General features: G+C 27.0%; 1 protein-coding gene across 1 annotated transcript; it reads left to right on the top strand.

Annotated features, from left to right (window-relative positions):
* Positions 1–14,917: 14,917 nt before the first annotated feature.
* LOC145042198 (uncharacterized) lies at positions 14,918–17,059 on the top strand. Its single transcript, XM_078990583.1, has 5 exons — positions 14,918–15,446; positions 15,635–15,746; positions 16,130–16,211; positions 16,309–16,360; positions 16,803–17,059. The coding sequence occupies exons 1-5, from the start codon at positions 15,081–15,083 to the stop codon at positions 16,947–16,949; spliced, it is 759 nt and encodes a 252-aa protein (XP_078846709.1). The 5' UTR covers positions 14,918–15,080; the 3' UTR covers positions 16,950–17,059.

Here is a 17,059-nt window from a genome sequence, read left to right as displayed (position 1 = left end):
GGTGATATTTTCATATTATTGTTTACTTCAGATGGTATTTTCATACCAATGTATGCTTTATCATTGTGTACTTTTGATGAGCTAGATAGGAGGTTTCCCTCACTATCTAATCCTAATAATACTTTTCCTCGTATAATTGCTTTTAGGCATCTTGCCCAAGTGTCATGTGACGCATCTGTTTCCACAATTAGAAAATCATCGATTTTTGCAGTATATAAAGTAGGGATAACTTGAATTTTTTGTTTTATATTCTGTACCAAAATAGTATTTGTATTGGACCAAGACCAATGTATTTTTCTGATATTTTCTTTTGTAAAACTTTTCTTTCTTTTACTAAATTTTTCAAAAATCCTTGTTCTGCAATATAATTTAAACAACCAAGAAATCGTTGTATTTGTTTTCTATTTTCAAGTTTATCAGGAAACATATTTGTTTTCTACGAACCAAATTTTATGAATTGATTTATTACCAATTTTAATTTTTAATGATTTTTCGAATTTTTCAAATTTTTTAATATCTTTTTTCTTCCGAAACATAAAGTAGCTCCTGTATCTATGTATGAAACTAGTTCTTTATTTTGTATTTTAGATGTAATAAATGTACTGTTTGGGTTAATATTTGTTTTTCTTTTGCTCATTTATATTTGTATTTTAATTAATATTTTTACTATTTTCTAGTAAAGTTTTTATATTAACAAGTTGTTTTTGTTAGGATGGTTAAAACATTGCATATTGTTTTTAAATTACGATATTGTGACTTTTTGTATTTCTTAATTCTTTCTTGTAATCGAGATATCTTTTTTAATTGATTATTATCCTCTTGATTTTTTTTTATTGTAATCTTTAATAAATAGTTTTCTTCATACAATAAAGTATTTTCTAAATGTTGAATAGTATTAGAGATGTTAGAATTTATTTTCCAATGGTATTTTATTATATTAGTCCAAAGCATGTTATCTTTTGAAGAATTAATTTGTACTTTTGAATTCATTTTAACAAAATATTAAAGCGTCTGAAAGAAAATTAATTGATTTGTTAATATTTTTTATTACTATTTTAAAATGATTAATTTGAGTTCTTAATCTTCCGATTTTAGTTAATTGATACGCAGTATAATTTTTGTTTTTAGAAATTAATTCGTGTATTTCATATTCTTTTTCCTTTAAATGTTTTGTGGGATTTTCTAAATTTTTCTATAATTTTTAAATAAATTAATTTTATATTTATTATTGAAATTACAATATACTTGAGTTTTATTGCTCATAATTTTACCACGTGAAAGGTCGTTTAATAGTAAGTGGTTTTTTCAAAGTGGTGGTTTTTCATTAAGTGATTCTTCTTTAATAGTTTTTATTTTTAAATATTTTTCAAGTAACATTTTCTGTTGAGTTAGATTTTGTAATAATTCAGGAGTTTGTTTATATTTTTTTTTAATTTTTGACTAACTATATTTAATTTATCTCATATTGATTTATCGTCTTCAGAACTAAGTCCAATATTATCTAATGTTCCTTGTGGTAAATTTTGCGGTATCTCTATAATCATTTCTTTATCTGGTATGCATGGTTTTATATTTTGATATGAACCTTCAAGTGTTTTAAAATATTTTAAGGAATTACTAGATGATTCTGTAATATTTTTAAACTTAATGCTCTAATCATTTCTTTAATATCTTCAAGTTTTTCATCGTTATTTTCATTAGATGTTGTAGGTTGACATTCCGCAAAGGAAGATCTACCAAGAATAGTTGAAATTGGAGGTTCTATAATTGGGTTTCTTTTTATTAACGGAGTAGTTATTATTAACTGAAAATTAGTTTCATTAAAAATTCTATTATTAGTCATATTTGGTGATTCAATTGATAATAAATGTGTAAATAATTTATCAATATAAATTCTATCTTCTGTTTTAAACGTAATACTATGATGAGAGTTTGTTAATGCATAATTTATTTGATATGTAATAGTAAATGGATGATTACCTTTTAACATAAAATTTTGTCTTAATAATTTATATCGCACGGTAATACTATTACTTAAATTTTTATGTTTAAGACTTAATCCTAGTTGAATATTAATATTAAATTTTATTTTTCCTTCAATTAAGTTACCTTTTCCTTTTGCAATAATATTTTCTTGATTATTAATTATGCGATCATCTTTGATTTCTAATTCTAATGGTGTATCTAAGTCACTAAAAGTACTTTTTAAAATTACTTGAATAGTTGATATGAGAATATAAGCAATTTTTATTCTATCTATTTCTTTAATATTAGATAATCTATTTCTAATTTGTTGTTTATTTATTATAGGTATAATGATATTTCTTGAGTTGATTCTATGGGTATTGGTTCTTCCCCTATAACTTTTCCATAATATATAATATTTTTTCTAGAAAAGAAGTTTTTTAATGTGTTATTTCAAAAATTATGTTTTTCGGACAATGTAAAATTTGATTTTCTTACAGCATCTTTATTGATATTATTTTTATTAATTAAAACGTCAAAAGTATATCCATACTCATTTTCTTCATTGTTAATAATTATTGGTGAATTTTCTATTTCTTGAGACATATTTAATAGTTTATAGTTTTAAAAATGATAATGAAAGTTTTTTGGTATTAGAACTAAGTCTCGTTCTTATCATTATTCATACGTTCGTTTATAAGAAAAAATATACATTGTGTTGTTTTTTGTTCTAAACATCTTTTTCGCATCCATGCTTTTAGTATACTTATTCGTGCTCCTAAAGTGTCTGCAATTTTATTTTGTTGTAAGGCTTCTTGAAAATCTTTTATTACACTTTGGCTTACTAACGATGGTAATTTTTGATAAAACATATCTAATGCTACCTTTTTTCTAGTGGAATCTAAATTATAATAATGTTCAGAATATTCGCATATAAATGGGTCTAGATAACACATATTACAGATTTGTAGATTTGTTAAATGACATAACGATTCTAATTGAAAAGCTTCCTGTGATACTTTATCTTCAATTTGTTTTCCTATGAATTCCTGAATAAGACGACTTAATATATTTTTAAATGTTTCCATAGTATCAATAGTAGATATCATCATTGTTTCAGTTCATCAAGAGATGAGAGAAAACGATATACATTACCTTGTGTTTTATGAATGATATAATTAAGAAAATGTGTTGGGTGTAAATTTCTTAATTCTTCAGTTAACTGAATTTGTACTCCCATTTTATTACTCCATTCCTGAATTTTTGTTTCGGGATTTTGATCACAATCAATAAAAAGAATATCTGAATTTGTTGGAAAAATAAATAATTTGGGTATGTATTGAGGAGGTATTTGTTCCTATTTGTTTTTTTATTTTTAACCATTCATTGTCTATATAGAAAATTTTCTTCTAATGAAGGTGGTCCATAAATATATTGACTTTGATAATCATCTTCAACATGTGATTGTTTTCGTTTTAATCCAAAATTATTTTGTGAATTTCTATATGGATTCGAATAAGGATTTTCATCATCGGATTAAAAATCATATATTACTTCTGCGTTATTATTATTTGAATTATTTTTCATTTCTGTATTGTTTTCTTGAATTTCATATGGAATTTCTAATGCTACAAATAATTTAATTAATGTTTCTACTTTTTCTTGTAAAGTTACCATATTAATAAGTTGTGTTTATTTTGTAAATGAAATATTTAGTTTCTTTTTACTAACGAAGTAGTTACTATTAGTGATCTTTCTATCTTGAAACATCTTTAACAGATTAATCCCGTTATCTTATCTTCAAGATTTTTTATTTGTTCTTGTTTCCAATTTATAGTATTATCTATTATATGTATTGTTTCAATATTAGATATGCAATTGATTATTGATATTTAAGAATCATTTTTTAATTCTAAAGAAATTTCTTAGATTGTTTCAGTGTTTTACCAAAAAAAAATTTAGTTCTTGTTTATTAATATTTAAGCTTGAAAAACTCATGATTAAAACTTTTAAAAACAAAAGAGTAATTTTCTTTCAAAGTTACAACTAAAAGTTATAAATTTTAATAAGAGGTTGATGGTGGGGTTTAGTTATTACTCTTATATATAATGGTATTGATGAGACCAAACTTTTCATACGGAGAATTAAAAACTTTTTGAAAAATATTTCTAACTTGTTGGTACATAGTTATAATTATATTAAAAACCTTCTTACGATATATGTTGAAATTGTTGGTGGATTTGATTTTACTATTTAGTTATAACGATGACTATGAATACAAGTATGTATGGACATATGAATATTCATAATAATCCTTCTTGATGATGCATATATTCATAAAAACAAAAGATTAAATATGCATAATACTAGTAAGAACGTTACTTAGCTATGAAACCAAAATTAATGATATGACGAAATTAATAGAAAGTTAGGATAGGATTATACCTGAATGATGCGTCGTGATGGATTATTTAAATTATATGGATAGGTAACGCAAGCAATGACTTAAAAAAACCATTATTATTGAAGAACTATTGAAGACACTTGTCCTTTCAATGTGGAAGAGATTATATTATTAATGTAAATATTGTGTCAATACAATTATTTGTATTTGTCGTTGTATAATTATTGTTTGTATGTGTCGGTATAATATGACATAAAGAAGTGTCGGTAGGATGTAACATAAAGTGTAAGACCCTCCATAGCTTAGGGGTCTAAAATGTAAATATATGTTTGTCATATTGCAATCATACTATTGCAACAATAATTGTACTCTTTCAAGCCTATAAATAGGGTATTTGCCCATAAGAAATAAACAAGAGATATTTGAGTGTCTAAGACTTGAGTTGAATCTCAAAGTTCTTCCTCTGTTGAAATAGTTGTTCTATTTTTTAATAGCAGAGCCGTATCCAAACCTATCCATATAATCATTCATATAATTTAAACAATCCATCACGACACATTATTCAGATATAATCCTATCCTAACTTTCTATTACTTACATTATATTTTGATTTTGGTATCAGAGCTAAGTAACGTTCTTACTATTATTATGCATATTCAATCTTTTGTTTTTATGAATATATGCATCATCAAGAAACATTATTATGAATATTCATATGTTCATACATACTCTTATTCATAGTCATCGTTATAACTCGATATTAAAATCAAATCCACCAACAATTTCAACATATATCGTAAGAAGGTTTTTAATATAATTATAACTATTTATCAACAAGTTAGAAATATTTTTCAAAAAGATTTTAATTCTCCGTATGAAAAGTATGGTCTCATCACTACCATTATAAATATAATAGTAATAACCAAACCCCACCATCAACCTCTTATTAAAATTTATAACTTTTAGTTGTAACTTTGAAAGAAAATTACTATTTTGTTTTTAAAAGTTTTAATCATGAGTTTTTCAAGTTTAAATATTAATAAACAAGAACTAATTTTTTTCGTAAAACACTGAAACAACCTAAGAAATTTCTTTTAAAATGAAAAACAGATTCTAAAATATCAATAATTAATTGCATATTTAATAATGAAGTAATACATATAATAGATAATAGTATAAATTGGAAACAAAAACAAATAAAAAATCTTGAAGATAAGATAACGAGATTAATTAGTTAAAGATGTCTCAAGAAATAGAAAGATCACTAATAGTAACTACTTCGTTAGTAAAAAGAAACTAAAGATTTCATTTACAAAACAAACACAACTTATTAATATGGAAATTTTACAAGAAAAAGTAGAAACATCAACTAAATTATTTGCAGCATTAGAAATTTCATCTGAAATTCAAGAAAATAATACAGAAATAGAAAATAATTTAGATAATAATGACGCAGAAGTAATATATGGTTTTTCATTCGATGATAAAAATCCTTATTCAAATCCATATAGAAATTAACAAAATAATTTTGGATTAAAACGAAAACAATCATATGTTGAAGATGATTATCAAAGTCAATATATTTATGGACCACCTTCGTTAGAAGAAAATTTTCTATATAGACAAGGAATGGTTAAAACAAAACAAATGGGAAAAAATACCTCCACAATACATACCCAAATTATTTACTTTTCCATCAAATTCAAATATTTTTTTATTGACTGTGATCAAAATCCCGAAACAAAAATTCAAGAATGGAGTAATAAAATGGGAGTACAAATTTAGTTGACTGAAGAATTAAGAAATTTACACCCAACACATTTTCTTAATTATATCATTCATAAAACACAAGGTAATGCATATCGTTTTCTCTCATCTCTTGATGTAACTAAAACAATGATGATATCTACTACTGATACTATGGAAACATTTAAAAATATATTAAGTCGTATTATTCAGGAATTCATAGGAAAACAAATTGAAGATAAAGTATCACATGAAGCTTTTCAATTAGAATCGTTATGGCATTTAACAAATCTACGAATCTATAATATGTGCTATCCAGACCCATTTATATGCGAATATTCTGAACATTATTATAATTTAGATTCCACTAGAAAAAAGATAACATTAGATATGTTTTATCAAAAATTACCATCGTTAGTAAGCCAAAGTGTAATAAATGATTTTCAAAAACCTTACAACAAAATAAAAATTGCAGACACTTTAGGAGCACGAATAAGTATATTAAAAACATGGATGCAAAAAAGATATTCAGAACATAAAACAACATAAGATGTAAAAATTGATTTATGTTGTGAAGCCCTTTCTAATAAAGTTAATCAATATGGTTGTAAACATAATAAAAGACAACGATATAAAAAATAAAATCTGGAAAAAACAAACTTACAAACCTAAATATAAACAATATTATAAACAAGGAGAAAGAAAATATTTTCGAAATAGAAAACAGTATAAACAAAAATATCAATCTAAATCAAATTATTTCCCATCAAATAAAAAAGATTGTAAATGTTGGATATGTCAAGAAGACAGACAAAAAGCTTATGAATGCTCAAAAAGACTAAAAAGGAAAAAAGAAACAAATTTATTAAAAATTGCATATGATCTAGGATATGAACCTATAGAAGATTCAGATATAGATTCAGACATAAATATTTGTGCCTATACAACTGATTCTGATTCAGATGCAGATAAATAATCCTATGGAGAAAGTATTATTGGAATTAGGACGTAAGGGAAACCTTATATCTAACCCATACGATGTATACATTGAAAAAGCATATAGTGGTATGAAGACACCATCAAAAAGCATAAAATAATAAAGTATACAGTGATATAAATATATCACCAGAGCATACATTGATATGAAAATTCTCATATCATCATTTGAAATATTAAAAGCAAACAAATATGAGCACACATTCAGGTACTCAAGAAGCGCAAGTATTCAGACATCAGGCATATTGACATGGTAGCAATCATGAAGCAAATACAACACCAGCTCAAACAAAAGCAGGAGCAAAAAGCATCATTAATTAGACAAGTTGAAGCAGCCAATCGTGAAGAAGAGCAACTACAACAGATACAACAAATTCTATCATCTTATTTAGCACCTAAATACGAAGCAGCTCGCAGCTCAACAACAAAGCAACCAAAAGAAGACATTCAAGAAATATCATCCGATGATAGTCAGTCACAAACAATACATAAAACAGAAAAACAACCTATGGCATCAAACCAAGAAGAATACCCACCACTTAAAGCCGATCATGAAAACATAAAGAAATGGTATGTAATTATCAATGGAGAAAACGAAGAAATATATGACGATTGGGGAATTGCTAACTCATATATTCTTGGAAAAAATGTCATTCACAAAAGTTACAAAACAACGAATGAAGCAGAAGCCGCATACAACGAAGCATACAAAACAGTCATAAAAGATAATGTCGAATGTTCAAAAACAGTTCACCTTACACCACAAAAACCCATATCCAATTTTACCCCACAAAAACTTGTATCCATCCTAAAGTCTCTTAACCGATTAAACACAAAATTGCCCTTGAAGCCATTCCATCAACCAAAGAAAAAGAAGCCATGAAAAAACCATCTACTCAAAATTTTGCTCAACTATGGAATAGTCTCATTAAATACGCCGAAGTCCATTCTTTGATGGGCTTTTATCCAGTAGCCAGGCGTCCAAGCCCCAAAGCAGTTTTTCTAGCTAATTTATCAGATCCTATGACTTTATGAGATTATTTTATCCATGGATTTATTGGCAACATTTATTTTGAAGGCACCAATCTCCACTGCATCAGTGAATTTCCATCTGATGTGCAAACAATAATCAGAAATTATAAATCACGTTGCTAAACAAGAAAGAGGATTATTCATCAAAATGCATTCTAGTTACCCCATTTTTTAGGAAGACTCTCAACTACTTATCCCAAGCATTACCTTTGCAAATATGAGAATAAGTAATGGCTCGAAACCAACAAAAGATGATCTACCTCATGAAACACCAACACATGATCATCTATTTTTGCACTAGCCAGTGTCTATCTAGCATCATCTCGCATAGGCAACAGAAAAGATCAAAAATCAAGAGTCAGAGTGAACTATGCCAGTAAAAATTTCGTTATCTATTCTCTAACAGACAGTGAAATCACTCAAAAAGCATTAAAAACAATTGAAACTTTTGAGCAACCATTCGAAAAACTTTCTCATCATCTAGCCGAATTACCCGTTGATCTAAAAAACAACTTTGTAAACACATAATGCATGCACCACGACATAAATTGCAGTCACTGTAAAGAAAATACGGAAGAAAAACCGTTCATGGAAGACTAACATCAGCAATAAACAAACATCATTCAAAAATATATGTCCTTCGGTGGCGGGAGAAATAACGCAAGCAGTGACGTAAAAAGCCGGGAGAAATAACGCAAGCAGTGACGTTAAAAGCCATTATCATTGAAGAATTATTGAAGACACTTGTCATTTCAATGAGGAATGGATTATATTATTAATGTAAATATTGTGTCGGTAGAATTATTTGTATTTGTTGTTGTATAATTATTGTTTGTATTTGTCGGTAGAATATGACATAAAGTAGTGTGGGTAGGATGTAACATAAAGTGTAAGACCCTCCATAGTCTAGGGGTCTAAAATGTAAATATATGTTTCTCGTATTGCAATCGTATGATTACAATACGACAAACATATATTTACATTTTAGACCCCTAGACTATGCAGGGTCTTACACTTTTTGTTACATCCTACCGACACTACTTTATGTCATATTCTACCGACAAATACAAACAATAATTATACAACAACAAATACAAATAATAATTATACAACAACAAATACAAATAATTCTACTGACACAATATTTACATTAATAATATAATCCCTTACACATTGAAAAGACAAGTGTCTTCAATAATTCTTCAATAATAATGGCTTTTTACGTCATTGCTTGCGTTATTTCTCCCACCACCGAAGGACATATAATTTTGAATGATGTTTGTTTATTGCTAATGTTAGTCTTCCATGAACGGTGTTTCTTCCGTATTTTCTATACAGTGACTGCAATTTATGTCGTGGTGCATGCATTATGTGTTTACAAAGTTGTTTTTTATATCAATGAGTAATTCGGCTAGATGATGAGAAAGTTTTTTGAATGGTTGCTCGAAAGTTTCAATTGTTTTTAATGCTTTTGGAGTGATTTCACTGTCTGTTAGAGAATAGATAACGAAATTTTTACTGACATAGTTCACTCTGACTCTTGATTTTTGATCTTTTCCGTTGCCTATGCGAGATGATGCTAGATAGACACCGGTTAGTGCAAAAATTAGATGACCCTGTGTTGGTGTTTCATGAGGTAGATCATCTTTTGTTGGTTTCAAGCCATTACTTATTCCCATATTTGCAAAGGTAATGCTTGTGATAAGTACTTGAGATTCTTCATAAAAAATGGGGTAATTAGAATGCATTTTGATGAATAATCCTCTTTCTTGTTTAGCAAAACGTGTTTTATAATTTCTGATTATTGTTTGCACAGCAGATGGAAATTCACTGATGCAGTGGAGATTGGTGCCTTCAAAATAAATGGTGTCAATAAATCCACGGATAAAATAATCCCATAAAGTCATAGGATCTGATAAATCAACTAGAAAAACTGCTTTGGGGCCTGGATGCCTGGCTACCGGATAAAAGCCCATCAAAGAATGGACTTCGGTTTATTTAATGAGACTATTCCATAGTTGAGCAAAATTTTGAGTAGTTGGTTATTTCATGGCTTCTTTTTCTTTGGTTGATGGAATGGCTTCAAGGGCAATTTTTGTGTTTAATTGGTTAAGAGACTTTGGGATGGATACATGTTTTCGTGGGGTAAAACTAGATATGGGTTTTTTGGTGTAAGGAGAGCTGTTTTTGAACATTTGACATTATCTTTTATGACTGCTTTGTATGCTTCGTTGTATGCGACTTCTACTTCATTCGTTGTTTTGTAACTTTTGTGAATGACATTTTTTCCAAGAATATATGAGTTAGCAATTCCCCAATCGTCATATATTTATTTGTTTTCTTCATTGATAATTACATACCGTTTCTTTATGTTTTTATGATCAGCTTGAAGTGGTAAGTATTCTTCTTGGTTTGATGCCATAGGTTGTTTTTCTGTTTTATGTATTGTTTGTGACTGACTATCATCAGATGATATTTCTTGAATGTCTTCTTTTGGTTGCTTTGTTGTTGAGCTGCGAGTTGCTTCGTCTTTAACTGCTAAATAAGATGATAGAATTTGTTGTATCTGTTGTAGTTGCTCTTCTTCACGATTGGCTGCTTCAAGTTGTCTAATTAATGATGCTTTTTGCTCCTGCTTTTGTTTGAGTTGGTGTTGTATTTGCTTCATGATTGCTACCATGTCAATATGCCTGATGTCTGAATACATGTGCTTCTTGAGTACCTGAATGTGTGCTCATATTTGTTTGCTTTTAATATTTCAAATGATGATATGAGAATTTTCATATCAATGTATGCTCTGGTGATATATTTATATCACTGTATACTTTATTATTTTATGCTTTTTGATGGTGTCTTCATACCACTATATGCTTTTTCAATGTATACATCGTATGGGTTAGATATAAGGTTTCCCTTACGTCCTAATTCCAATAATACTTTCACCATAGGATTATTTATCTACATCTGAATCAGAATCAGTTGTATAGGCATAAATATCTATGTCTGAATCTATATCTGAAATCTTCTATAGGTTCATATCCTAGATCATATGCAATTTTTAATAGATTTGTTTCTTTTTTCCTTTTTAGTCTTTTTTGGGCATTCATAAGCTTTGTGTCCATCTTCTTGACATATCCAACATTTACAATCTTTTTTATTCGATGGGAAATAGTTTGTTTTAGATTGATATTTCTGTTTATATTGTTTTCTATTTTGAAAATATTTTCTTTCTCCTTGTTTATAATATTGTTTATATTTAGGTTTATAAGTTTGTTTTTTTTTCCAGATTTTATTATTATATCGTTGTCTATTATTATCTTTACAACAATATTGATTAACTTTATTAGAAAGGGCTTCACAACATAAATCAATTTTTGCATCTTGTGTTGTTTTTTTGTTCTAAATATCTTTTTTGCATCCATGTTTTTAGTGTACTTATTCGTGCTCCTAAAGTGTCTGCAATTTTATTTTGTTGTAAGGATTCTTGAAAATCTTTTATTACACTTTGGCTTACCAACGATGGTAATTTTTGATAAAACATATCTAATGTTACCTTTTTTCTAGTGGAATCTAAATTATAATAATGTTCAGAATATTCACATATAAATGGGTCTACATAGCATATATTACAGATTCGTAGATGCGTTAAATGCCATAATGATTCTAATTGAAAAGCTTCCTATGATACTTTATCTTCAATTTGTTTTCCTATGAATTCCTGAATAAGACGACTTAATATATTTTTAAATGTTTCCATAGTATCAGTAGTAGATATCATCATTGTTTTAGTTTCATCAAGAGATGAGAGAAAACGATATGCATTACCTTGTGTTTTATGAATGATATAATTAAGAAAATGTGTTGGGTGTAAATTTCTTAATTCTTTAGTTAACTGAATTTGTACTCCCATTTTATTTCTCCATTCCTGAATTTTTGTTTCGGGATTTTGATCACAGTCAATAAAAAGAATATCTGAATTTGTTGGAAAAGTAAATAATTTGGGTATGTATTGAGGAGGTATTTGTTCCTATTTGTTTTGTTTATTTTTAACCATTCATTGTCTATATAGAAAATTTTCTTCTAATAAAGGTGGTCCATAAATATATTGACTTTGATAATCATCTTCAACATATGATTGTTTTCGTTTTAATCCAAAATTATTTTGTGAATTTCTCTATGGATTTGAATAAGGATTTCCATCATCGGATTAAAAATCATATATTACTTTTGCGTCATCATTATTATCTGAATTATTTTCTGTTTCTGTATTATTTTTTTAAATTTCAGATGGAATTTCTAATGCTACAAATAATTTAGTTAAAAGGTCTACTTTTTCTTGTAAAGTTTCCATATTAATAAGTTGTATTTATTTTGTAAATGAAATCTTTAGTTTTTTTTATTAACGAAGTAGTTACTATTAGTGATTTTTCTATTTCTTGAGATATCTTTAACAAATTAATCTCGTTATCTTATCTTCAAGATTTTTTATTTGTTATTGTTTCTAATTTATACTATTATCTATTATTTGTATTGCTTCAATATTAGATACGCAATTGATTATTGATATTTTAGAATCTGTTTTTAATTCTAAAAGAAATTTCTTAGATTGTTTCAGTACGAAAAAAATTAGTTCTTGTTTATTAATATTTAAATTTGAAAAACTCATGATTAAAACTTTTAAAAACAAAATAGTAATTTTTTTCAAAGTTACAACTAAAAGTTATAAATTTTAATAAGAGGTTGATGGTTGGGTTTGGTTATTACTCTTATATTTATAATGGTAGTGATGATACCAAACTTTTCATACGGAGAATTAAAAACTTTTTGAAAAATATTTCTAACTTGTTGGTACATAGTTATAATTATATTAAAAACCTCTTACGATATATGTTGAAATTGTTGGTGGAATTGATTTTAATATTGAGTTATAACGATGATTATGAATAACAGTATGTATGAACATATGAATATTCATAATAATGTTTCTTGATGATGCATATATTCATAAAAACAAAAGATTGAATATGGATAATAATAGTAAGAACGTTACTTAGCTCTGATATCAAAATTAAAAACATGACGAAATTAATAGAAAGTTAGGATATGATTATACCTGAATGATGCGTCGGGATGGATTGTTTAAATTATATGAATGATTATATGAATATGTTTGGATATGACTCTACTATTGAGAAATAAAACAACTATGTCAACAGAGGAAGAACTTTGAGATTCAACTCAAGTCTTAGACACTCAAATATCTCTTGTTTATTATTTCTTATGAGCAAAGGCCCCATTTATAGGCTCGAAAGAACCGGTTACAATTATTGTTATAATCGTATGATTGCAGTACGACAAACATATATTTACATTTTAAACCCCTAAACTATGGAGGGTCTTACACTCTATGTTACATCCTACCGACACTACTCTCCTCATATCCACTCTGTGCCTTAGTCATTTTAATGATAATACCATAATATGCCCTTACTAAAAATTACCTATTCGATGTAATTTGTCTTAAAGTAGAAGTTTTAGTTTAATATTATATAAATAATACAATTCTATTTGATTTATTGTAAATTACAAAAATAGATCATGTCATTTACATAATTCGCTTCTACTACTATGGCCAAATAGTCCACTACAAATATGGATTTTTTCCCCAACTTGTAAAAATTCTTAGATCCATCATCCGTTTCTAACACCTTTCGAAAAATACAATACTTTAATTCATTGTTAAAAGGTCATCCTTTTGATGCTTACTCGTTAAACTATTTGTGAGTTGTGCTATAAGTAACCCACCCTACTTCACTATTTTTACCTCTAAATCAATCAAATCAAAATTTTAACATTTAATTTGATATATATATATATTTTTTTGTCTTTTGTTGTTGTTTTTTTTTTTTTCCAATTTTGTTTTTTTTTGTTATTTTTAATTCTTTTATTATTATTATTATTATTATTATTATTATTATTATTATTATTATTATAAATTTCATATAAAATTTAAACATCCGGACGACAATATAAATACGTACGACTATATAAATCGGTTTTTAAATATTTTTTTAAAAATCGTGACAACATTTTTTAGCTTTTTTTTTTGGAAAACCTTTTTTTAGGGTTGTGCTATAAATGGAGGATTGTTATAAATTTCAAATGTAAAAGGTTTATTATTATTATTATTATTATTATTATAAATTTCGATAACCATATAAAATTCGGACAACATTTTAAAATTCGAACAACATTATAAATTCGGGCGACATTATAAAATTTAAACTATTATATAAAATGGAACAAAAGTAAAGTTTATTTTCAATCCGCGTAACGCACCACACAAATGTAATAACGAACCAATTAATATATCTGTGATAAATAAAGACAAACTTTGCTTTTGTTCCGTTTTATATAGTTGTTTGAATTTTATTATGTCGTCCAAATTTATAATTTCTTACGAATTTTAAAATTTCATCCGAATTGATAATGTCATTATAATAATAATAATAATAATAATAATAATAATAGTAGTAGTAGTAATAATAATAATATTATTATTATTATAAGATATAAAAAAATAATTAAAAACCGATTTTATATAGTTGTTCGAATTTTATAAAATCATCCGAATTATAAAATTTTGTTCGAAATAATAATAATAATAATAATAATAATTAAAAATTAAAAACAACAAAAAAATCAAAATAAGAAAAAAAAAAAAAAAAAAAAAAAAAAAAAAAAAACAAAAAAAACAAAAGACAAAAAAAAAACTCAAATCAAAGGGATGAAATTGAAAAAGGGATGGGATACTTATAGAAAACCCCTATTTATTCTTAACTTGTACAACAAAGATTCCTACCTTATAACCTTTAAACATCCAACATCCTAAAAAAACTATATTCGATATTTTCTTCTTTTGTAGAAATCTTCCAAAATGATTCAAAAATCTTTCCCCTCAACCACATTACCCCTCCACAAAATTTTCATTACTCCCTTCACCTTCCATAACAAGATTCCACATACAAATTCCATCTACCACCATCAACTCAATCCATTTAAATCATCAAAGCTTTCTACTTTTGGTTTCAAAAGATATTGTCCTAGAAAACAAACACCATTATTGCCATTATTGGCGTCTAAAGGATCAAATGATGGAGATAACAAAGCCATGGAGACAGTTCTCAGATTTTATGAAGCAATTAAGAACAAAAAACTTAATGAAGTGTCTGAGATCATTGGACACGATTGTCTTTGCATATGTAGGTTTGTCTCCACTTTCCAAACCTTTCGTGGAAAGAAGGTACGCCATGTGATATTTAGAATAAGTTACTAGTTCTTATGATGTTTTCACATTTATTTTTCTATGGAACCCAGTGTTGCAACTGTATTGTTTTTGTATATATAGGGTTCTTTGCTAGTTAATGAAAATTTATTTGTTAAAAAAACATAGATTTATGTTTTGTTATACTAACTCACTTTTTTTATCAGCAAGTGATGGATTTCTTCTCTTCTTTGATGAGTAACTTAGGACAAAAGTTCGAGTTCGTGGTACAACCCACGATGCATGATGGAATGACTGTTGGAGTTTCTTGGAAACTAGGTCTCTATTTCTCATCTCAACATTTTTAACACCAAAATCCTAGTCAAATTGTAATTAGACATGGTCAAAGACTTTCATCATCACTCATTTGTTAACGTGTTTATGTAAATTCTTCAATAATATATAAATATAAGAGTGGACTTCTTTGACATACATGACATTGACATGATGTAACATAACATCATATGGTATTTTTTATTTTTTAATTTTTGTTTTGGGACTTAGATTAATGTCAAATATATCTCATCCAAAAAGATGGAATAAAAACCCTATGTAATCTCTCATACGCAAAAACCCATATTCATCATCAAAAATAGTTTTAAAAAGTTTGTTATGCCTAATTTTGTCGAGTGTTGTAACAAGTGCTTCTACCTTTTGTGTAGAATGTTGCAAGACACATAAACCTTTAGGAAAGGGTTTTAGTCTCCATATGTGTCATATGTATCAAGGGAAGGTGCTTATAAGGTAACTTCACAGCTTCTAATGCTTGTACAGTACAAGCATCCAATGCAATTGGAATACCCAATTCTGAAATAAACTCGACTTATGTTTTATTTTCCAGGAACGTAGAGATGTTTTTGGAGCCACTTTCATATATTGATCCCCCGGTATTGGTGAGAATTATTTCTCTAGTCTTTTAAAAAAATTAAAATTTCATTATACTTTTTTAGATGAACAATATTAACAAGTAAATTACACTTTATTTTTCTCTTATAATAGCAAAGCATGCTTATATTTCTCATAACAACGACTACTTTTATTTATTTACAATAATAACAATACGTAACATGAAACTTATAAGTTATAAGCATATTGCAAGTTCCATGTTACATATAAGTTGTTATTATAATTAAAAAGAAACACATTCATTTTTATTTCCAAAATGAAAAACTAAAAGGCAACAAAAAGTGATACTTTAGAACAAAACTATACAACAATGATTAAGAAAATGGTTAAAATCGGTCGTTCTAGCATTATTTATCTTTTTTGTGCATTTTAATTGTAAATAAACTTTATGTCCATGGTTAAAATAACTCTATGATTATATTTTGGTAGAAAATGGTGGGATTTATTGCAAGCATAATGGGACAAATGGCTTCAAAGGCAATCTTCAAGGGTGACAACAAAAAGGCTATTTATTTAATATGCATCGTAGTAGCTTTTGTTATACTCTTCATTGTTCTAAGGCTTTATAGGAGTTAGGAGTCGTAATTATTAGGCAACATACATTCTTTTTATCCTAAAAATGTATATTATTTTCATTTTTTTACCCATAATAACAACATATACTTACATTTTTACGAATGATAGCA

The sequence above is a fragment of the Lactuca saligna genome, chromosome 4 (genome assembly GCF_052625555.1).
Source record: "Lactuca saligna cultivar CGN05327 chromosome 4, ASM5262555v1, whole genome shotgun sequence".
Classification (NCBI taxonomy): domain Eukaryota; kingdom Viridiplantae; phylum Streptophyta; class Magnoliopsida; order Asterales; family Asteraceae; genus Lactuca; species Lactuca saligna.
This window is presented reverse-complemented; position numbering and strand designations above follow the sequence as displayed.